General features: G+C 32.7%; 1 protein-coding gene and 1 pseudogene across 1 annotated transcript; one reads left to right on the top strand and one right to left on the bottom strand.

Moving 5' to 3' along the window:
* The first annotated feature begins 229 nt into the window (after nucleotides 1-229).
* Nucleotides 230-18,144, top strand: LOC145617634 (beta-amyrin synthase 1-like). Its single transcript, XM_081672357.1, has 17 exons — nucleotides 230-430; nucleotides 546-731; nucleotides 1,283-1,372; nucleotides 1,557-1,754; nucleotides 1,932-2,016; nucleotides 2,156-2,322; nucleotides 4,336-4,527; nucleotides 7,172-7,408; nucleotides 7,774-7,896; nucleotides 8,001-8,099; nucleotides 9,283-9,339; nucleotides 9,638-9,684; nucleotides 9,800-9,943; nucleotides 10,204-10,381; nucleotides 10,530-10,604; nucleotides 17,845-17,928; nucleotides 18,034-18,144. The coding sequence occupies exons 1-17, from the start codon at nucleotides 230-232 to the stop codon at nucleotides 18,142-18,144; spliced, it is 2,274 nt and encodes a 757-aa protein (XP_081528483.1).
* Nucleotides 18,145-18,954: 810 nt separating this feature from the next.
* On the bottom strand, nucleotides 18,955-22,628 carry LOC145616723 (beta-amyrin 28-monooxygenase CYP716A378-like; annotated as a pseudogene).
* Nucleotides 22,629-23,479: the final 851 nt, after the last annotated feature.

Below are 23,479 nucleotides of genomic sequence, written 5' to 3'. Positions count from 1 at the left end.
AAAAAGTCAAAATTAAACCTTGAAATTACGAGTAATAATAATTAATCTCTTTATACTCTCTTTCCATATTATATATACACACATGTAAGCTTGAACTAATGCTACCACAATACATCTCAAAACCTTGGAATTAATTAATTAATAATCTCGTTACTCTCGTTCCAAATTGAGTTTACAAAAAAACATAAAATTAAAGTTAGTCTATGGTAGATTTTGAGTATATCATATAATGTGGAGGTTGAAGATAGCACAAGGGGCAAATGACCCATACTTGCAAAGTACCAACAACTTTTTGGGGCGCCAAACCTGGGAATTTGATCCCGAGTATGGCACCCCTAAAGAGAAAGAGGAGATTGAAGAAATTCGTCGTAAATTTTATGAAAAACGCTTTCAAGTTAAGGCTTGTGGTGATCTCATTTGGCGCCATCAGGTTTGATTATTATTACTGAATGAATCTATCCCAAAATAGTGTTATAATATTTTTTTAAAAAAAAAATCTAAAATAGTACGAGTAACCACTAACTGAACATCGATCTAACATACAGTTCTTACGTGAGAAAAACTTCAAGCAAACAATACCTCAAGTGAAGGTGGAGGATGGGGAGGAGATCACACACGAAATCGCCTCAACGACGATGAAGAGAGCTGCGCGTTACCTTACAGCTTTGCAAGCTGAGGATGGACATTGGCCTGCTGACACTGCTTTTCCTCTATTTTACATCCCTCCCTTGGTCAGTACGTTTCCTTCACACATCTAATAATATACTTCCTCCGTTCTATTAATATTGCAATAATGGACTTTTTGCACTATTCATCACTCTTATTTGACCATATAATATGATTTATATGTTAAACAAAATATAGTCATGTGGGATCTTATTAGATTCTTCTCATAAAATACTTTCACAATATTAACTTTTTAAATTTTTTACTCTTACACAGTTATAGATATTTAGCATATAAAATGTGATTTGGGATGCGTAATTTCATCCTTGTTGCAATATTAATAGAACAGAGAAAGTATAGACTAGTTTGATTCTTCTAAAATTCCAATACGGAGTAATAATGTTCGTATTAAGTTATAAGAATTCATACTTGCATACACATAATAAGTATATGATTAACCCTCCTTGGGTCAAATTGGCATAAATCATTTGCTTGGTTGCATTTGAACAAGGGTTCAAGGGTTGGTAGAGAAGGAAAGGGATGTGAACAAAAAAAAGTATATGATTAACCCTTCATTTGTTAATTCTATGACAAACTTAACTTTATTTTGTTACAGGTATTTTGCTTATATGTTACAGGACATCTAAATTCTATCATCTCAGCTCAACACCAAACAGAAATTTTTCGTACCATTTACAATCATCAGGTTGATCCTTATTCTTGACTTATATTTATGATCAAAATTATATATTGTCAAGCGCGTGCTTGTCAAAGAGTTAGTAGAATTATTATCGAACATCGAATATATTGACACAAGAAAAATGTGTGCTTATATTATAAATTTATTATAAGTTATATTATACAAGTCCTGATTATTGTTGTTATGGCAGAATGAAGATGGGGGTTGGGGATTTCATTGTGAAGGACCTAGCACAATGTTTTGTACCGTGCTCAATTACATTTGTTTGCGGATACTTGGTGTGGGACCCGACGAAGGTGATCACAACGCGTGCCCTAGAGCTCGCAAATGGATCCTTGACCATGGTGGTGCTACATATATTCCTTCATGGGGGAAAACATGGCTATGTGTAAGTCTTGATGAGAAAAATGCGTGTTTTAGAGACCGTGAAAACTGAAAAGTATATTTTATATCAATTTACTTGTTGGAATTCATGATTACAGCGTTAAGCTAAGCCTACTAATCGATCGAGATCAAGAAAATTTAATCTCTCTTAATTGACAATTATATTTTTGTATTCTTTCAGATACTTGGTTTATATGATTGGTCTGGATGTTACCCGACGCCACCTGAGATGTTGTTTCTTCCAACCTTTTTTCCAATGCATATTGGTATACATTAATTTTTTTTTTTTTAAATTAATGAATTTGTTATATAACACTACTATCATATTTATTAATACATGTATATAAATATACATGTAAAATTATACGGAGTATTTAAGACTATAATTAATGTGAATAAATGTAGGTAAAATGTGGTGCTACACACGAATGATGTTTATACCAATATCATACTTGTATGGGAAAAGGTTTGTGGGTCCAATAACACCTCTAATTAAGCAACTTAGAGAAGAACTCTACAATGAGCCCTTTGACCAAATTAGTTGGAGGAAAGCTCGTCATTCTTGTGCTTCGGTAAGATATTCCAAATTTTAAATTAAATTATTTATCTGCCTTATTCAGCTTGCAATAATGTGGCGTACCAACTCTTTAATTAAAGGATATTAGCTAAAACAAATCTTTATAAAGATATAGTAGTACGAAATACGACAGCGAGTATATGTATTTTCTTCGTTTTCCAAATTAAATATTAAAATGTGAGGGTTGGACACTGATATTAAAAACAAAAAAACATTACTCTGTATTAGTATAGTATCGGTTCCATATACATTCAGGTTTTTGTTTGATTTTTAGAGAGCCACAAGGCGAGGGTGAGAATCGATCTCATGATCTTACTATCTTAGGTAAGATAAGTATAAGCTTGGTGAAAAACCCTATTGGCTACTGAGCACGAATCTTTATATCGTTCTTCTTTCATTTTATGCTTTGTTTTCTTTTATTAACTAATACGAAGTATGTATATGAATATATAGCATTCATTCATTAGCAATTTTATGTTATTTTCAGTTCAATTTATTTAAGCAAAGAATTATTTCATACATAAGAATACGATCCACTTAGACCAAACATTGTAATTTGTGTGTACTTATTGCTTAACATCTATAATTATGTAATAACAATTATGAAAATCATTTTATTATACTTTTTGAAAATTTTATATAGAGAAAGTACATACGACTACAGTACACATTAAGGCCCTGTTCTCTTCACCTTAAAAAAATAATATTAAGTAAAAATAATTTCAGTTCAGTAAAAATAAGTTCAGTTCAGTAAAAATAATTTCAGTTCAGTAAAATTCAGTTTTTTTAAAGAAGAATTATAATAGAAAATCAGTAACAATAATTTTAGTTCAGTAAAAATAATTTCAGTCCAGTAAAATTAATTTAAGTTCAGTAAAAAATAATTTCATCAGTTCAGCAAAATTAAGGTGAAGAGAACAGGGCCTAACACTATTTTCATCATATGGAAAAAGTTTTACACCAAGCCAATACAAGTAAACGTTCTACATACTTTATTGGTAAAGTTACATCCTTTAAATGCCTAAAAATTAAATCAAATCTTTGTGATTAAAAATAATTACATTACCCTTATAAAACTAATTTGTTGCTTATGTACATTAAAATTATATGTGGTTCTAAAGTTACGTACTCCAAGTAAATTGGCTCAAAGTATTCTAATTAAATTGGGTGTATACAAAAAAAAAAAAATTATTGCATTGTATATGACGTTTGAACATTATCATATTACCCTTTGATTTGATCATGTCATTTACGCTTCAAATTAAAGTTTATATTATGCATTTATGCTTAACAGCTACACTTGACAGTGTATATATTATATCCATCCAATATCCTGCATCATGTGATAATTTTGCTAAAGTTAGACAAGGAGTATTTCTTACTCTCTTCATCCCTATTTTTTTTTTTTTTTAATCCATTTGACATTTCATGATCTTCTGGATTAATGTTAAAACATTTATATCTCCAATTTCATTCACGTAAATATTATAAACAAAATCTTACATGATTATATTACCTCTTATAAAATAACGAGAATTAATAGTCAAAGTTTGACCCAACTTTTAACAATGGGTCAAAAAAACAGGGATGAAGGGAGTATATATGTTTTCTAGCTACAACTCCAAGGCCAGTAGTGTAACAATAATATAAAAATTTGATAATTAATATTTCCTTGTTTATTTTCAATCTCAATATTTTGTAAACTATACTATTCATATTCATCTATTTTGACTAACATTTGGTGATTCCTGATTACAATTATTATATGGAATCTTGTTATTATACGGATCGGAATCTTGTTATATTTGTCTTACTTTGTGTTTTCAGAATATCAACATTAAACTAATGCATGGTTGACTTTATTCATTGGCCTGGCAAGAATGAAATTTTAACTAATCGCAATTATATGAATGCGAGAAGTAAAAATTAATTAAAATGTTAATAACTTAATATATATATTGTAAATTGATTATATAACTAAATGATGATGATGATGATTACACAACAGGACGATATCTATTACCCTCACCCGTTGATTCAAGATGTGATTTGGGAAACTCTTCAATATTTTGTGGAGCCTTTCTTAAGTCGATGGCCTCTAAACCAGTTAGTTCGAAAGAAAGCATTGGAGGTTACTACGAAGCACATACACTACGAAGACGAAAACAGTTATTACCTAACACTTGGATGTGTCGAAAAGGTAATATCTATAGCATCATCTTGTTACCGTCAATTCGAGTCATGCATCATCATGTAATTCATGTTAGTTCGGATTCATTATGTCTTAGATATAGACGTATAGTAGGGCTCGTTGTTTCGGAATGGGTTGGTTTTAATTTTGAAACCTCGGCTCTAATCTATGCAGTAGTATGCACCCTATTCATTTTAATTTGACGCTTTTTTTTAATTATGTTTTCCAATGGACAAGTTTAACGATTAATCTCTCTAATAATCAACAAGTAAAAATTATTAACAAAATTAATACAATTAAATAATAAAATAAGAAAAATAATAATAGTAAGATCTCATATGATTATGTTTAATCATATATTGCTATAAATTACAAAACTAAGGGTCTGTTCACATTTACTGAGCTGAGCTGAACTGAACTGAACTGAATTTATTGGAGCTGAACTGAACTGAATTGAGCTTAAATGAATATTTTATGAGAGAACGAAATTAGGAGCTGAACTGAACTGAACTGAACTGAACTAATTGGAGCTGAACTGATTGAAGCTAAACTGAAATTAAGTAAATGTGAACAGGCCCTAAGCTGGTTAAAATAAAGGCCTTGTTTGGCAAATGGCTGTTGGCTGGTTCGCTTGGCTTGTTTGACCAGCTGGAATGTTTGGCTGTTTATAATGGCTTTTGAAATTGGCTGTTTAAGCTGGCTGTTTAAAAAAGTGTTTGGTAAATTAATTGTTGGTTGTTGGCTGTTTATTAGATAATTTGTGGGCCAACAAGCCAAAAGCCAACAAAAAAAGCTACTCAAAGTAGCTTTTTCATTTTGGCTTAAAAGCCAGCTTTTTCGCTGACTAAAAAGCCAATTACCAAATACATTTTTTGACTGTTTGACCACATCAAAAAGCCAAAAGCCAAAATCTAACCAAAAAGCCACTAAAAAGCCATTTACCAAACATGGCCAAAGTTTGTAATAATAGTGCCAAAAGCCAAAACATGTCCACTAACAAAAAGTAGAAAAAAAAAATATTGTTTTTTAAATTTCTAGTATATAGAACAACACTTAAATTTTAGAAATGTGACAAAGACGGGATTCAATATCAATTACTTAGTTTATTGATATCGATTCAAAGGTATATGCCGTATATCTATAGCAGGTTTTTTTTTTTTTTTTTTTTTTTTTTTTTGAGGAATGGCTATCTATTATTGCATGAGCTACCCCAGCCCAACGACGAATAAATTTGATTTTTAGTTCCAATTAAATTTCATGTATTTCGTTTTTTAAAGGAAAAATATACATGTAATCAGGGTCTGTTCATATTTACTTAATTTTATTTCAGTTCAGTTTAGTTCAGCTCCTAATTTCCCTTTCTCATAAAATATTCATTTCAGCTCAGTTCAGTTCAGCTCCAATCAGTTCAGCTCAGTTCAGTAAATATGAACAGACCCTCAGTATAGTTTTCCCTTAAAACTATGCCCTATTACTCATAATAAAAAAATTTTAATAAAAATTAACTATTTATGAACTGATCGATAAATTAATGATCAATTCATTAAAAATTCTACAATGTCATTCTTCAAAAAAGGCACCACAATATGATGACGTGGCAAAATCTAATTGGCCTGTATTTAGTATTTTGATTTTTATTTTGAATTAGTTTAATGTCTATAATGTATTATTGTATTAAATTTGTGTTTATATTATGTATTATTTTTAATATATGTATTTTTTTTTTACCAATTAATTGTAAATTGAACACCGTAAATTGACGCAGCAGTTGTAAAAATTCAATAAAAACCACATAATCCCTCCCCAACACACAACTCCATTAAAATATCATCAACTAAAAAAACCCTAGAAAAAAATTAAATGAAAATGATGAACCAAATCAAATCAACTTCCAGATCAAAACATCTGAAACCCTTGGAAAACCCCAAATTAAAATTTAAAAAAAAAAATCGAACAAATATAAAGTGGAACTACAATTTTAACAGTAGCTTTCTCTCTGGCTCGATTAACCTTGCCATGACTCCATGAGTACCTTCTCCAACCTTCTCAAGCTTGTCAAATGCATCCATATATGGCGGACAATGCTATCTTCTTCTTCTTCTCCCCCCTATAGTTGCTTCCATTTTTTAAAAAATTAAAATTATCGAAAATTGTATACCAATTAGATTTGAAAACCCAATAAAAATCCGATCTTTAATTGGACGACTTGTTGATTGGAATTTCAGTTTGAGTTCCGACTACATTATACAAGATTTTGGGGTGGTTAATTAAGATCCTCATTTACGATGATGAACTGACGAAACGATAATAAACTATGATGAATATTTGATTTTCTAAATTTTAATTACTCGTATAATTTAAATTTCGAAAATGATTTTAAAAAATAAAAATAGATTTTCAATTACTATAATTATGTATTTTCTACAATTATACATGTAATTACAATTATAAATACATTATAATACATTTTAGCCTTTTAAAATAAATGAAAAATTGACCAATCATAACATGCCACATCAGCATGTTATGGTGTCATTTTTTGAAAAATGACATAGTAGAAACATCCTCAATTCATGCATGAAATAAAGACCTAGAAATAATGCAACATAGTCTAGTACGAAGTATATTACCTAATAGATTGATTTTTGTACAGATGGTATGCATGTTAGCATGTTGGGTGGATAATCCTGAAGGAGATAATTTCAAGAAACATCTTGCTCGAATCCCTGATTATTTTTGGATATCTGAGGATGGATTAAAAGTACAAGGTAACGAAAGCCAACAATGGGATTGTGGATTATCTGTCCAAGCATTGTTAGCTTCAAATTTGGGTCTTGATGAAATTGGACCTGCTTTAAAGAAAGCTCACTTCTACATCAAAAACTCACAGGTGGTACACATAAATACATTTTCATTTCTTAAAAATCATTGTTGGTAACTAACAGTTAATTTATTTCGCCTTATTCTTATTTTTATTTTTTTAATAAGTAAAATTGTTGAGCCTATAAATAAACCCACTTGTAAGTGGTGTGTTATCCCACATTGGTTGAGTGTATAAGTGAGAGTTTGTATTCCGATGTGTATCCCACATTGAAGAAATAAAAAGCTGTGTCCAATTATAAGGCTAAAAGGCTACTCCTTTCATTAGTTGGTACCTCCTTGGTCGAATAAAGTGGACAGTTGTGACGTTTGTGGCCCAAACCTGTTTATCAAAAATCAATCCGATATTTGCGTACTAAAAATGTTATAATGTAGATAAAGGAAAATCCATCGGGTGACTTCAAGAGTATGTATCGACACATCTCGAAGGGAGCTTGGGCATTTGGTCCTCGAGATCATGGTTGGCAAGTTTCTGATTGCACAGCTGACGCCCTCAAGGTAGACCTTTATCTATTCATTAAGTAACGTAATTAATTTTACGTTTTTTATTTGTTAATTACATCATTTTCTCTAATTTTTTTACTTGTAATTGTTATATCAAGTGTTGCTTAATTTTATCAACGATGCCCCCTGAAATTGTTGGAGAAAAGATGGACACTCAACATATTTTTGATTCCGTCAATTTCTTGCTTTCTTTACAGGTATTATCTTCCTTTCACAATTTCTAGGTCGCAATTACTTCTAGTATAATTTAGTTTTTTATTGATTTTTTTTTCTTTTTAAATTATGACTTCTTGTCAATGATAGATACAAGGATTATATCTGTACAAAACATCATAGATTCATAGTATACTCACTCTTACTTATATTTCTAGCTTAGAGCATATTCTGATTGACTAAACTAAACTGAACTGAACTTTTTGGAGCTGAACTGAACTGAAGTGAATATTTTATGAGAGAAGGAAATTAAGATAAGAACTGAAATGAACTTATTGAAGCTGAAGTGAACTGAACTGAAAATAAACTGAATAAAACAAGCCCTTAGATGAGCAAATTTTTATTATTATATTTTTATTATATGTACATGTTGTAAATAAGAGGGGTCTAAACAAATAGTATAAAGGAAATTCGGTGTGGCGTGATAAATCACTGCCTTTGAAAACGAATTGCGGAGCAACCAGGGTGCACAATTGTAACCGCCGGCTCGTTCCTTAAGGTTACACACCACTCTTACACTAAGGCACTTTAGAGCAAGAGATGGAGTCAAAGTAAACTTATGCCCAAAGAACAAATGTGTTTAGCTAATTTTGGTATGATGTATGTCTTCAGTGAAGAATAACCAAGCTAATCTTATAGGCAAGGATGGAGCTTCAAGAGGATGAATCTAGACATCAAAGGGGTGACTGAATCATAAAGAAGTTGATTAAATCATCATAAACAACCACTTTAATAGGAGGTTACAAGGGAATCCAAGAGATTAAAGAAGAATGCCAAAAGATGAATGAATGTAGACATCAAAAGACCACTCCACTCCACAATATGAAATACATACTGATTATAATATTTGCTTATTTGTACAAAATGAGCAAATTCATAGAATTATATATGAGCAAAACTGATTTGTTCATCCACATAAATGAGCACATTGGGCAACCTTTATATCTTAACCGGTTATATGGTGAATTGTAAGTGTAGGTGTTACACAACTATGTATTTTGAAAAAAACATCAAACTTAACATTCACACACAAAAATACTCGATTATATTATATGGAGTACAACGTCATTCATATTCTGGTTACAACAAAGTCCATATTTAGATTACAAAATACTTGATTAATTATATGATACAAGTACCACGCACTCACTGAATTTATTATTGCAGAGTAAAAACGGAGGGCTTACTGCCTGGGAGCCAGCAAGAGGTTACAAATGGTTGGAAGTGAGTAAATAATTTCCATATTGTTGTACACTCATATAATTAATTTCTGTATAATCCCGAATAACATTATATTTTCTAGGTTATAAATAGGTTAGAACTGTATCTTAAACATAAGCTAGCATATGTAGGTGAAGTGGAAAGACGTACTGATAGAGTATAAAACATATACCTGGCCTCAACCATCAATTTAAACTTTTAGTTGAGTTGGTCCACTAACACGTACTATTATTGATGATAAAAGAACGACTTCTTCTCTAAAACATGAACTTGACATGTTCATTCTTTGGTACCATTTCAGGCTATGAACACAACAGATGTCTTTGCCAACGTTGTCGTTGAGCACGAGTGAGTACTAAAATTACTAGTAATTAAATACATGTTCACAAACTCAACAATTGTTATTATCCGATCCTTTTGAATGCCTATGAATATGAGAAGATTGTACATTATATTATTGTAGGTACATAGAGTGTACGAGTTCGGTAATTCAAGCTTTAGTCATATTCCAGAAGTTATATCCAAGCCATAGAAAGGACGAGATTGAAACTCTAATCACGAAGGCTGTTAAATACCTTGAGGACTCTCAATTTCCTGATGGATCTTGGTATGTAGCTAAATATATATGTACTCCATATGCGTATTACATAATTAATCTGGTTAATGTGTCAATTTTAATTTGAATGTTGACAAAGCAAAAATAAAGGCATTATTGGATGTGTATACGTCCTAGTTTACTATTTGGAACAAAATCTTCACCGTATCCTTATTAAATCTAAACCGAATTAACTATATCTAGATGACGATATTGGTATCTATACATATCAGAAAACATATATAAATACATTGACATAATATTGAGTGTAGGTACGGAAATTGGGGAATTTGCTTCACGTATGGTACATTTTTTGCTCTTAAAGGGCTAGTCGCAACAGGAAAGACATACGATAATTGCGCAGCCATTAGAAAGAGTGTTGATTTTCTTCTCACAACACAAATGGAAGATGGCGGCTGGGGTGAGAGCTACCTTTCATGTCACAAGGAGGTAATTAAGTTCATTGCTTCTTCTAATAATATCAACATCAATTATGCAAAATGTAATTCGTCTTTTATGGAGTAGCATTTTGCGTACTTGATGAAAATCCGTAAACATTTATACTGACGTATTGCTCATCTCATGGATATAACAAAAGGAACTTGTGCCACTTCCAAAATCCAATTTGGTCCAAACTGCGTGGGCTTTGATGGGTCTACTCCTTGGTGGGCAGGTACATACTAACTCATAGATTAATATATCCTTTGCTTTTTGAAGTGCACCACTTTAAACTATACACTTATCATTTTATCTTATTTATTTATTTAGAATAAATCATTTTAAAATTTTTAGTGATATCTTTAATGATTAATAGTTATTGTAAATTATAAAATATTAATATTTGAAACTAAAGATTGAAATAATTTTAACAGGTATTCATAGCACTGTCAAAACGGTTTGACAGTTCGGTTTCGGTTCGGTTTGAAATCGGTTCGGTAGTTAATCGGGTCGGTTTGGAATCGGTTTAATTGTCTCGCGGGTCGGTTTTGGTTCGGTTTAAATAGTTATCGGTTCGATTCGGTTTCGGTTTATTCTTAAGCGGTTTTAATTAGGTTCGGGTTGTAAACAGTTCGGGTAGTAAACGGTTCGGTGCAGGCGGGTTGCGGTTTGTTAACGGTGCGGTGTAAGCGGTTTTTATCCCGGTTCAAACAGTTTCGGGTTGGAAACGGTTTCGGGTTAGAAACAGTTCGGTTCTTTTTTGGTTCGGTTTGTAACTGGTTCGGATCTTTTTCGGTTCGGTTTTTTACTGGTTCGGTTCTTTTTCGGTTCAATTTATAATTGGTTCGGTTCTTCGATGGTTTAACCACTTTAACGTTATTCATATCGGTTCCATTTCAAGTTTACTAAATTACGGTTCGGGTCGGTTTTCGGTTTGAAAAAATAAATTGTTTATCGAGTTGTTTGGATTCGGGCACTTAAATGGCTTTGGTTTGAAATTTGATAGTACTTGCTAACCTTTTGCGTTCACAAGTTTTAAATAAAGTCGGCAAGTCGCAAATCATTTCATATTTAGGCAACATATTATAAACAAATTCTCATTTATTTTATAAATACATATTATGCTCTGTTTCAAGTTTAGTCATACTGATCTTACTAGTTTATTACGAAGTAGATTATAAGAATTAGTGTATTAATGTATTATTGTTATACAATTAGGTTATTATATGCTTCTTATTTAATCATTTATATACTACGCATACAATCATAATCATGACTTGATGAGTTCTTGACTTCTTGTGAAATGAAAATTTGCAATTTGGTAATTCGATACTTGATTAGTCAACAAGACTGATAATTATGAATCGTTTATCATTATATATTTTCATGAAATTATGAAGATATTACAAAGTGCTTTTATTTGTATAATGAAAGAAAACACTAATGAGTAATGACTAATTAACAAGGTCATATTGATCAGTTCAATCGATCATATGTACTACACATTATTAACACGTGGTATCTAACCATGTCAATATCTCATAGATAAATATTCGTATCATCGTTATTCGTATGTATTAGTACAAACTACAAAGTTATACGAAGTAGCTCATTAGTGATCTTTTTAAATTAATCTATTTATACATTTTATTAATATAACGTTTTTATAATTTTTACGTGTATGAAAATAAAGATATACTAGTAGATGTTTTAATACGTGTCTTGGGCACTGATCCCGATCAAATGCGTGTATGAAAATACAGATATACTAGTAGATGAATGTACAACACACAAACACACACGGATCACCACTCTCAACCATAGATTAAAAAAATCAATGGTTAGATTCTTTCTCCTATAACACACATGGATCACCATTCTCAACCATAGATTAAAAAAAATCAATGGTTAGATTCTTTCTCCCACAACACACATGGATCACCAATCTGAACCATAGATTAAAAAAATCAACGGTTAGATTTCCATGAAACCACTTTCACCCTTTTGAAACCCTTTCACTCTCACTCTCACCTTACCACTCTCACCTTACCACTCATGCTCATGGCGCCTCTTCTTCTCACGGCTAAGCGCCACTCATCCTCACCTTACCACTCACTCTCACTCTCACTCACGGCGCCTCTCTCTCTCTAGATTGCTGCCCTAATTGCTCCAAATTCACGGTGTCATTGGTGTTTGCTGCCCTAATTGCTCCAAATTCACGGTATGAATTGGTGTTGTTTTTTTTTAATTGTTACTGTATGTAGTTTAAAGAATTAGTTTTTAGGGTTATAATGATATTTTAATGATATTTGTTGTTGATGGTTGTGTTATTTCATTGATTTAGATGTATTTAGCTGGTCGATTTTAGTTATGTAACATCGTTTAATGAATTACTTTCAGATTGCAACACTGCTAGAAATGAAATTGTTAATGGGAATATTCCAAAAAAGAAACTGAATTGGATGCAATTTTAAATTTTTAATGCATTTTACCATATCTCACCTCTAATTAGTTGTATAAATGATATATTTTTTGTTGAATTTACTTCAAGAACTGTTGATTAGTTGTAGATTTGATACATTTGTTAAATGCACTGCAAGAAATCGGATATGTGCTACACTGCTACTTGTTCTGATTTGGGCTGGTTTAAGTCGAGTAATTTGGACCAGCAGCGGATGGTACAAAGATTCGAGGCCATACTGTAGGGTGCATGTGTCCTGGTTCCGAAACACTATTACAGCAAGTTTTAGCATAGCCTAGACTTATTTTCCATCCCGGTCCACGACTTCCAGTCTAAATCCTAACCCAAAGGCTCATGCTGTTTATAGAGGGCATAGCACAATCTGTGTTCAAGGTTTTAAGATGATGGTTGTGTTTAGAATTGGTTGTGTTTTTTTTAATATGTTAGTGCTGCATTTTAACTCTAACATGTGCTTCATTTTCATCAAGATAGATTGCTAAATATGTTGTACATTTGTAATTCTTGTTAAGATTACTGAATATGTGGCCTAGTATTGATTTTGTTTCAAATATGGTTTTGTTTCTATTTTTTTAGTAATGGAGCAAGAGTTTGGAAATTATGATGAGTTCACTATAGATTCTCAAGACACTGTTCAGAATCAAGATTCTTCTCAACAACAAGTCACTAACACTAGTGGTAGTAAGCGTCAACGAACATCAGATGTGTGGAGGCATTACACCTTTTTTGATAAGTTGGTTGGTGTTGCTCTGATAAGATATGCCCGATGCAATGTTTGCGGTAATGAATATAAAGCACCAGGTACGGCTGGTACCTCCACTTGTAAAGCTCATACTACCTCATGCATGAAAAAACACCCACATCATCCTGGACATAAAGAAAGTGGTGTTCAGCCTTTGTTTAATCAAACTCGTCATTTACAATTGCTTGCTAAAGCTATAATTTTGCATTCCTATCCTTTAAGTATTGTGGAGCATCATGGCCTTAGGGAAGTTTTTACGAATTTGAACCCTAATGTGAAGCATGTGTGTAGAAACACTATTTTGAAATATTGTATTGTTGAGCATGATAAGTTTAAGTCCTTGTTGTTGCAAAATTTTTCTGGAATTGAAGGTAGAGTTAGCTTCACTTGTGACTTGTGGACAGCATGCACTAATCGAGGTTATCTCACTTTAACTGCACATTATGTTGACAAAAATTGGTGTCTAAGGTCTAAAATTCTGAATTTTAGGTATTGTGGTCCTCCTCATACTGGTGTTGAGATAGAAAAATTCGTGTTTAAACTTATTGGGGAGTGGAAGCTTCAGGGTAAAGCTTTTGCAATTACTGTTGATAATGCTCGATCCATGGATCTTATGGTTGATCTTTTGAAGAAAGATTTAATGTTGACTTCTCCTCTTCCTTGTAATGGCAAATTTTTTCATATTCGATGTTCAGCTCATGTGTTGAACATTATTGTTCAAAGAGGTTTGAAAGAAGTCGATAGTAGTGTTCAAAAATTGCGTGAAGTTTGTAAATATATTGATTCTTCGGACTCTAGGCTTACTCAATTTGAGCATGCTCTTTCTGAGGTTAATTGTGTGTTTAATGGTAAGTTACGTCTTGATGTTGTGACTCGTTGGAATGCCACCTATACGATGCTCCGAAAAGCTTTAGAAGCAAAGGAAGCCTTGAAAGTGGTTATCGATAAGTTTATGGGTTATGAATTCAAACTTTCGGATGATGAATGGGATACAATTGCAAAAATATGTAATTTCCTAAAGCCATTTTATGAAATCACTGTGTTATTTTCTGGTTCAGAATATCCTACTGCAAATTTGTATTTTGCTAGTGTCTTGAAAATTGAGCACACGATAACTAAAGCTCATATAGATCCTAAACTTGCACCCATGGCAAAACTGATGCTTGAAAAGTTTGAGAGCTATTGGGATGATTATAGTTTGATCCTTTCAATTGCTGTCGTTCTTGATCCTCGCTGTAAGCTTATTAGAGTGAGAAAGATGTTGAAAGTGCTTTATGTTGAGGAGGCATGTGATGAAAAGGCAAAGGTGATTAAAGATGCTCTTTTGGAGTTGTATAACTTTTATTCATCTATGGCTTCCGGTTTTAACTCAAGTACATTTGTTTCCCCCTCCATCCCAATTGTGACCAATAAATCAAATGGTGACGATGATGACATATTCAAGGTAATTAATTTCTTTTTTAAAAAAATTACATAATAATAATTGTATGTTTTAATTTTATTATTTAATAAAAGCATTTTGTTTGAACTTTTCTAGAATATTGATGATGATGATGATGATGGCCCATTAAACCGACCATCGATGGAGATTGATAATTATTTGACTACTACTCGTGTCCCATATATTGAAGGGGAGAATTATGATGTTCTCAAGTATTGGGAATCTCAAGTTAGGGTGTACCCTATATTAGCTGCTATGGCTAGGGATGTTTTGGCCATTCCTATAACATCGGTAGCCTCTGAGTCTTCTTTTAGCATGGGTGGTCGTATTTTAAACAAGTATAGGAGTGCGCTTTTGCCTAAGAATGTTGAGGCGTTGGTTACCACACAAAATTGGTTACGTGGTTATGATTGTGATATTGAAGAAGACGTCCTTGAAATTGGTAAAGAAGTGATAGATGAAAGTTTTGGATCTAATTCGGAAGGTATTGACGTTCTTTAATCTTTTTTTTTTTTTTTTTTTTTTTAAGTAGCTTATTTTCCTCCTGCCTCCCTCCTGAATTCTGCTGACATATAGCTTTTCTTTTTCCTCAAGCCTAGGAGATGCTTTGCGGTGAATTCTGCCATGTCTGCTGCTATTCTGTTATGCTGCTGCTGTTCTGCTTGTCTGCTGTTCTGCTGTTCTGCTTGTCTGCTAATCTGCTGCTGCTGTTTTGATGTTCTGCTGTTGCTGTTCTGATGTTCTGCTTGTCTCTGCTGTTCTGCTGCTGCTGTTCTGCTGTTGCTGTTGTCTCTGCTGTTCTCATGCTGTTCTGCTGTTCTGCTGTTCCTGCTGCCTCTGCTGGTCTGCTGCTGCTGTTCTGCTGTTGCTGCTGTCTCTGCTGACTGTTTTAGTTACTTGAAATCCGCGGGTTTTAAGCCTTTAAGGGTGTAGGTAAATGCTGTGGCTTTTGTTGAGTAATTTCAAGAAACTTTTTTGCTAAATGCATTTAAAAAATTTATTATGTAAACTGGCAGTTTGGCTGCTTTTGGTTATTTCTGTTGATAGTGATGATGATGATGGTGATGAGTGGCATTGTTGGTCAATGCACTTTGTGATTGTATTATTTGCTTGGGGTAAATTTGAGTACATTGTTACTGTGTTTCATGTAGATGAAAACTTGATGAATTTAGAATATATGCTAAATATTGTGTGTGGCTCTTTAGAAAAATTGATAAATTTGGAATATATGCTAAATATATTTTAAGATTTCTAATATTCAATCCATTTAATTATATAAAAAAGTTTGTACTATTCAAAATAAAAAAAATAAATAAGTTTGTAAACGGTTCGATTTATAAGCGGTTTGGTTCATAGACGGTTCGGTTTATAACCAGTTCGGTTTACAATCAGTTCGGTTTTTAAATGGTTCGGTGCAAACGGGTAGCAGTTTGCTAACGGTTCGGTGTAAACGGTTTTTATGCCAGTTTAAACGGTTTCGGGTTGGAAACGGTTTCGGTTTAGATACGGTTCGGTTCTCTTTCGGTTCGGTTTTCATTCAGTTCGGTTTATATTCGGATCGGTTTGTTAACGGGTTCGGTTCTTAAACAGTTTACCATTACTCGGGTCGATTCGGTTTCGGGTTTACTAAAATACGGTTCGGGTCGGTTTTCGGTTCCAAAACATTCGGTTTTTAATCGGTTCGGTTCTCATTTGGGTCGGTCGGTTTCGGACAGTTAAACGGTTTCGGTTTGAAATTTGACAGCACTAGGTATTCACATAACTATGTTTAATCTTATTGAGTATGTATAAAGCACAAATATTAGTCAAAGAAATGTATGTGATTAGTAGAGCATTTAGAAAAGTAAGAGGTGTAAGTTCTCCTTTGTTCTCATTTTCTATACGTATATGAATACAAATGTTCATTAGTATGTTAGGATGGATATTGATGGATCAATCTTAAATAATATTTTTAAATAATAGAATTTTTTTTTTTTGTGATTTTAAAAAATAAATAATTAAAGATTTTAAAGGTCCATTGACTAGCGTACCTAGTCAAAGAGACGAAAAGGAATATGTGATTAAGATTAACAAAACTTTTGTATACACCCGGTTTACACTAATATTAGTGTACATCGAGCAGTATAAGGGTAACTTTTAGCTAATTTTAGAGTAACTTTTTGCCTTTTTTGGGTAACTTTAAACATAATACAATTTTTATATAAACAGCCAACAAGAAAAGTTTTATAAGGTAATTTAATTACATTCAATCACTAACAATTGATTTAGTCATTTAAAATGTGATTCTTTACTAATAAAGCGTATATATTTTTTGTTTGTATTGGGTTACTTTTATGCATATTGCGGTAACTTTTATTCATTTCAAGGGTAAGTTTTGATCACTTTAGGCTATCTTTATAATAGATGTACAATAATTATTGTACACCCGATTTATTTAAAAAATTGTGTAAGACTAAAAAGGGAGTATTTGAAGATAAGTTAATAATTTACTATTTTACTAATAGGCCCTTGATATTGCAAATATTGATAGATTTAGGAAAGATTTTATCTATTTATCTTTAGTCGACGGAACCTTTAATTAATTATTGAAAATTTTAAAGTCCAACTCTTAAAAATTCTATGTACACCTAGGTGTAAGATATACACAAGTTATATTTGTATATGTATATATATTTTTTTTATCTGACGATTGAATGAGCAATGATCAAATAAATGAGCAAAATAATGCCTTGAATGCACTTTGCATGCAAGTGTATACTATAAGATTATCTTTGACTCTTATGAATTTTACATGTTTATTAAACCCTAATCAGGCAAAAAGGGACCTTGGTCCTCTACACCGGGCAGCAAAACTTTTGATCAATTCACAACTAGAAAATGGTGATTTTCCTCAGCAGGTAATTCAATTCATCTCCAATAAAAGCAATATTAATTTCAATGATTTCTATTTTAAAGTTATTATTGATTTTGTTTTTTTTATTTTTTGTATACTTAAAAAACAGGAAATTACTGGAACATCCTTGAAGACATGCATATTACATTATCCATTGTATAGAAATTATTTTCCATTGTGGGCACTTGCTGAATATATCAAGATTGTTCAATTACCTTAAGCCAACTCCGTTTAATTATGTTTCATTATGTTTTTATTTATTTCCAAGAACGCCCTTCTTTAGAAATGTACTTATTTGTTTCAATTATTATTCAGAATGAAGAAAATATGTATCATTTACTTCTAAATCTGGAATAAAATGGCAAGGTTTTTTAGTTGACGTAATTGCTCCATCCGTTCCTTAGCTTATTAATTAACACAGTCAAACCTTCAAGCTTGACACCTATGTCAATGCACTAATTTGACCCTAAAAATATATGACTAATAATAACTAAAATTTATTAAAAAGTTTATATTATGAAACTTTTTATTCATATTTATCTAACAATATATTTCATGATAATTTTGTTTTTTTTATATGTTACTAATAAACAATAATCAAAGTTAGTAAAAGAATATTGAAAAAATAGTTAAAGGTGTCAATTATTTAAGAGCGTAGGTAGTACTTAGTACTTCATGCAATGTGTTAAGGCCTTAGTCAGAAAATTCTTGAGAAGTTAATACGACATAGTTTCTCCTATTTCAAGATCAAGTAAAACTATAAGAATGAAATAGTTGATACATATTGTTTGGGTGTCAAAATGAATTTTATTTTGGGCCTGTAAGACTTTGGCAGAATTGGGCCTCTCATTGTTTAATTGGTGGCCAATCAAATGCCAAATATTATGCAATCGCCATTTTGGAACAACTTCTCTCACCCAAGAAGTTTATCATAGATTATGTGGCTTCTATATACTTCCATGTTTCACTCTTGCCAAATCTTTTAATACAGTAATAATCTTTATAGGGTAATACGAAGTACTGTATTAAATATACAAATCATACTTCTCAAATTGAATGAAATTAATACTTTATTTAGATCAAGAGTTTAAAAGTAAATTCTAGTCCTATAAGGCTAATTGGCTATATCTTATTGGATTCATAGGTAACAAGCCAACAACACTTAAAAACACTACTAGAATACTAATTTAAATATTTGGGATTGATTCTCGTTTATATCATTGTTGCTCTTGCGACTTTCTCAATAACAAAAAAAAAAAATGGTAACAGTATCAGAAGAATCCCAATCATTATGCAACCGCGGTTTGAGAATGTGGGAAAAGGCAGACGGGAAGGCCATGCTCCGGGATAGGCATGGGATTAACAACAACTTTCTCATTAGGAAGCACTTTTTCCCATTTAAACCTCTTGACAATGTGGTACATGAACACCAATATCTCTAGCCTTGCATACTCCTTTCCTGGGCACATTCTTGGCCCTCCTCCAAAGGGTACAAATGTGTATAGTGCTGGGCCGGACCCATCGAACCTCGACGGGTCGAATTTCTTTGGGTCTGGGAAGCATTCTGGGTTCAAATGTGTTGTATTTGCACTCCAATATAGCTGCAATTAAGTACATTTATACATGTTAAATAATCTTGATTAGTTTATGACTATGACTTTAGTACAAAGGTCAAACTTGTGAAAGATGTGGGACATGCATGATTTAGTAGCTAATTGTAAAACCTTTGTATGTAGTGACATTTTAAGTTACAACTTAAAATTTAAACCTGATCAAACTGATTGGACTTGAACAGAACTCGAAATAAATTATAAGAAGTCAGAGTGAAATTACCTTCCAGCCCTCGGGAATTTCGAATCCGTTGTACATAAAGTCAGAAATGGCTTCTCTAAAACCACCTTGGAGTGGAGGAGCCAAACGCATCACTTCACATGCCACATTCCATGAGTATTTCATCTTTTGTACATCCTCCCAATTTAGAAGCTCTCCTGGTTTTTTTGAATTTGCTATCTCCATTTAATTTGCTCTGCATCATAAAATTTCCAACCACCATTATTAGATAATAATCAATCATTAGTCTTCTACAAGATCCACTAAATTTAACGTTTTTTCATTGACTCACTGTTAAAATAAGGATAAAACAACTTACTATGAAAATAAAATAGAGGAAACCACCGAAAGCTGTTTTATAGTTTTGGTTTTTGAAAACCTTCATTCCCCCATCTTACTAGTGTCAATCTTCTTTCTTTAATATGGAGTACGAGTAAGCGAAATATATTATTCTCATCTCTTTAACACTATCAATCTTATCAGTTATCACTCTATAGAACGTAGTATCGAGTATCGACGAGTCGACGATGGTAGGCCTGATAAGGTGATGATTGGAAATATCTATAATATTCTCGTCGGAGCAGTGAAGATGAAGGCAAACGAAACTCTGCGATTACCATATGATTTCTGAATTTTATTTGTTGTTAGCCTTCCATTGCCATTGGATTTTCCGACTAATCTACCCTTTCTTGTTTCTTTGTATTTTTACAATCCTCCCCTTTTATGTTGATTATTTATATTAATTTGAATTGTTAAATGTCAATTAAGACCAAAAGGAAGGGATAAATAGAGCTAGAAGTAGCAAATGTTGATCGATGATGGTTGTATTGTGGATGTGATAAGAAAACAATGATGGTGGCGTTACTTGTGTCTTAGCAGATGTTAAATAGATATCCTAATTTTTTTAATTTTTTTATTTTGAGTAAATCTGTTTATTTTCCTTAAGTTTTGAAAAAAAATCTTAAATCAAAACAAAAACTAGTTTTTTGTTTTTTAAAAACTCAGAACAATAAAACCAAATCAATGCCAAACGAGCCCTAAATTATTGGTTTGGGTTTAGTAAGATCTAAATAAATTGAGTTTCTCAATTTATTAAAAAATCATAGTAGAATTATGATCCATACCAACTAAAAATTAAACCTATCAATCCAAAAACCTAATATGTTTGCCCAAAAGCTGAAAATGGAAATTCATCGTATTAGCTGACTTTACCTAATTAATAGCTAGTTTGGCTGACTGATTGTAAAAAATGTTTGATGAATAACTAATTTTTAAAGTGTTTGGTGACAACGGTGTGGCCAATCACGTATAAGATTTTGTGTTATATTTTTCTTCATATCTTTATTGAATTTCCATATATCTATAATTTAAAACATATCGATGTCTTCACTCAAAAAATTGATTTCAGCATTCTCGTTGTAAAATACTGTTCTCTAAGCTTCAATCATGGGAGATATGCCAAATTCAATATTTGGATTACAAAATCATTTCATCTTATTTCATATGAGACATCGGATTAATTAATTAGAAAAACGACGAATTAATTACAAGTTACTACACATTAATCCTAGAGCTAGTTAATATTAATCAAGCAAAGTATAAGTAACAAATAAATCCATGCACATTATTAGTTCAGGTTATTAACTAGTTGCCTTTGTAGACACCTTCATAGATGTGAGGGAGCTCAGCAAGAAACTTGACAATAAAGGTACAAGAAGTACTAGCAGTATCATGTCCACCAATAAGAAGTCCAAAATTTTATTAGCAATATCCATTTCATTCATAAACTTCCCATCTTCGGTAGAAGTTAACAACATATGAGATAGAATATCTTGTGTTGGTGAAGCCTTGCCATCTGCTAAGGCCCTGTTCTCTTATGTTGAAATTCAGTTCAGTTCAGTTCAGTCCAGTTCAGCTCAGTTCAGCTCAACTTTAATTTAATATTCAGTTCAGTTCAGTTCAATTCAGCTGAGTTCAGTCAATTAGAACAGGCCCTAAGTCAAGTTTCCTTTGTTTGATAATGCTTCTTAACTCCTTCCTAACCATTTCGGAAGATTTGATCCCTTTGTGGGTCTATTGGGATGGATATGATCCCTGCGGCTATCTCATTGAAGGGGTTGGCAAACTTGGCTACATGGACCGGGTCCTTGATGATCTTAATTTTAGAGCATTCATTTGCACTCAATTTGAGTGGGAGATAAAGAACATTCAATGTGATAATGGTCGGGAATTTGATAATAATGGGCCTTTTTAGGATTTTTGCAAACTTAATGGATTATCTTTTGTCTTTCATGTGTTGTCTTCATACTTCATCACAAAATGAGAAAGCAAAGAGAAAAATTAGATTCATTATCAATATTGTTCGCACACTTGTTGCTCATGTATCATTGCCACCATCATTTTGGCATCATGCTTTATAAATGGCAACATATCTTCTAAATATTCTTCCAAGTAAAGGATTAGGCTATGAGTCACCTCTTAAAATTCTCTACCAAAAAAGACCCTTCTTATTCTCATCTTCGTGTGTTTGGGTGTTTGTGTTATCCGCTTTTTTCATCTACCACAATAAACAAACTTCAAGCCCGTTCTACACCATGTGTCTTTTTTGGGATTTTTGCCTAACCATCGGGGATACAATGTTATGATATGTCTTCTAATAAGATCATCATTTGTCGCCACGTTATATTTTATGAGACCCAATTCCTGCTAAGGTGCACACTCCACAATCACACTCATATGATTTTTTGGATGAGGGATTATTGCCATATCTGATTCACACCTTGGCCCAGTCCAATTCTCAATAGGGGGACCACGTGGCACCTTCCCATACACCATCGAGTCTACCCCACATGGCCTAGGACTAGCTAGCGTCATCCATCACCACCTAATTCTCCAATCCCAAATTCTTCTCCACCTACTTCTCCAAGCCCACCTTCACTAAATCTCGCCAACCACTCAATCCGGCCCAACCGAATGTGCAGCCCACTCCTTCTACCTGTTGAAACACGCAGTCAAAGGGGGATTTTCAAACCGAAAAAGCCATTTAATCTTCTTTCTGAGGGTGTTAAATCCCATTTGCCACGTAATCTAGTATTAGCACTTCGTGACCCGAACTGGAAAAAGGCCATGAATGATGAATACGATGCTCTAATTGTAATTAAGACGTGGGAGTTGGTCCCTTGTCCACATGATGTTAATGAGAGTTAATCTATGTAAATTTTTACTCATAAAGAAAATTCTGATGGTTCTTTTGAGAGGCATAAAGCTTGTCTTGTAGATGATGGCAAGACACAACAGGTTGGTGTGGATTGTGGTGAGACTTTTAGTTTGGTGGTCAAACTGGCTACTATTCGCACCGTGCTCAATTTGGCTCTATCAAAGACATGGCTTATTCATTAGTTGGATGTGAAAAATGCTTTCTTACATGGTGACCTTAAAGAGACGGTGTACATGCATCAACCCTTGGGGTTCCATGATCCAGATTTTCCTAATTATGTCTGCTTACTGAAATCTTTGAATGGCCTGTAACAGGCCCCTTGAGCTTGGTACAAGAGATTTGCAGACTATGTTTCCTCACTTGGATTCGCGCATAGCCAGTCCGACCATTCTCTCTTCGTCCTTCGACAAGGTACTTCTATGGCATATATTCTTTTGTAAGTGGATGATATTATCTTGACAGCTTCTTCTAATGCACTTCGCAAGTCTATTATTATTTCTCTTCTTAG

Source organism: Chenopodium album, chromosome 26, assembly GCF_948465745.1.
Source record: "Chenopodium album chromosome 26, dcCheAlbu1.1, whole genome shotgun sequence".
NCBI classification, from domain to species: Eukaryota; Viridiplantae; Streptophyta; class Magnoliopsida; order Caryophyllales; family Amaranthaceae; genus Chenopodium; species Chenopodium album.
This window is presented reverse-complemented; position numbering and strand designations above follow the sequence as displayed.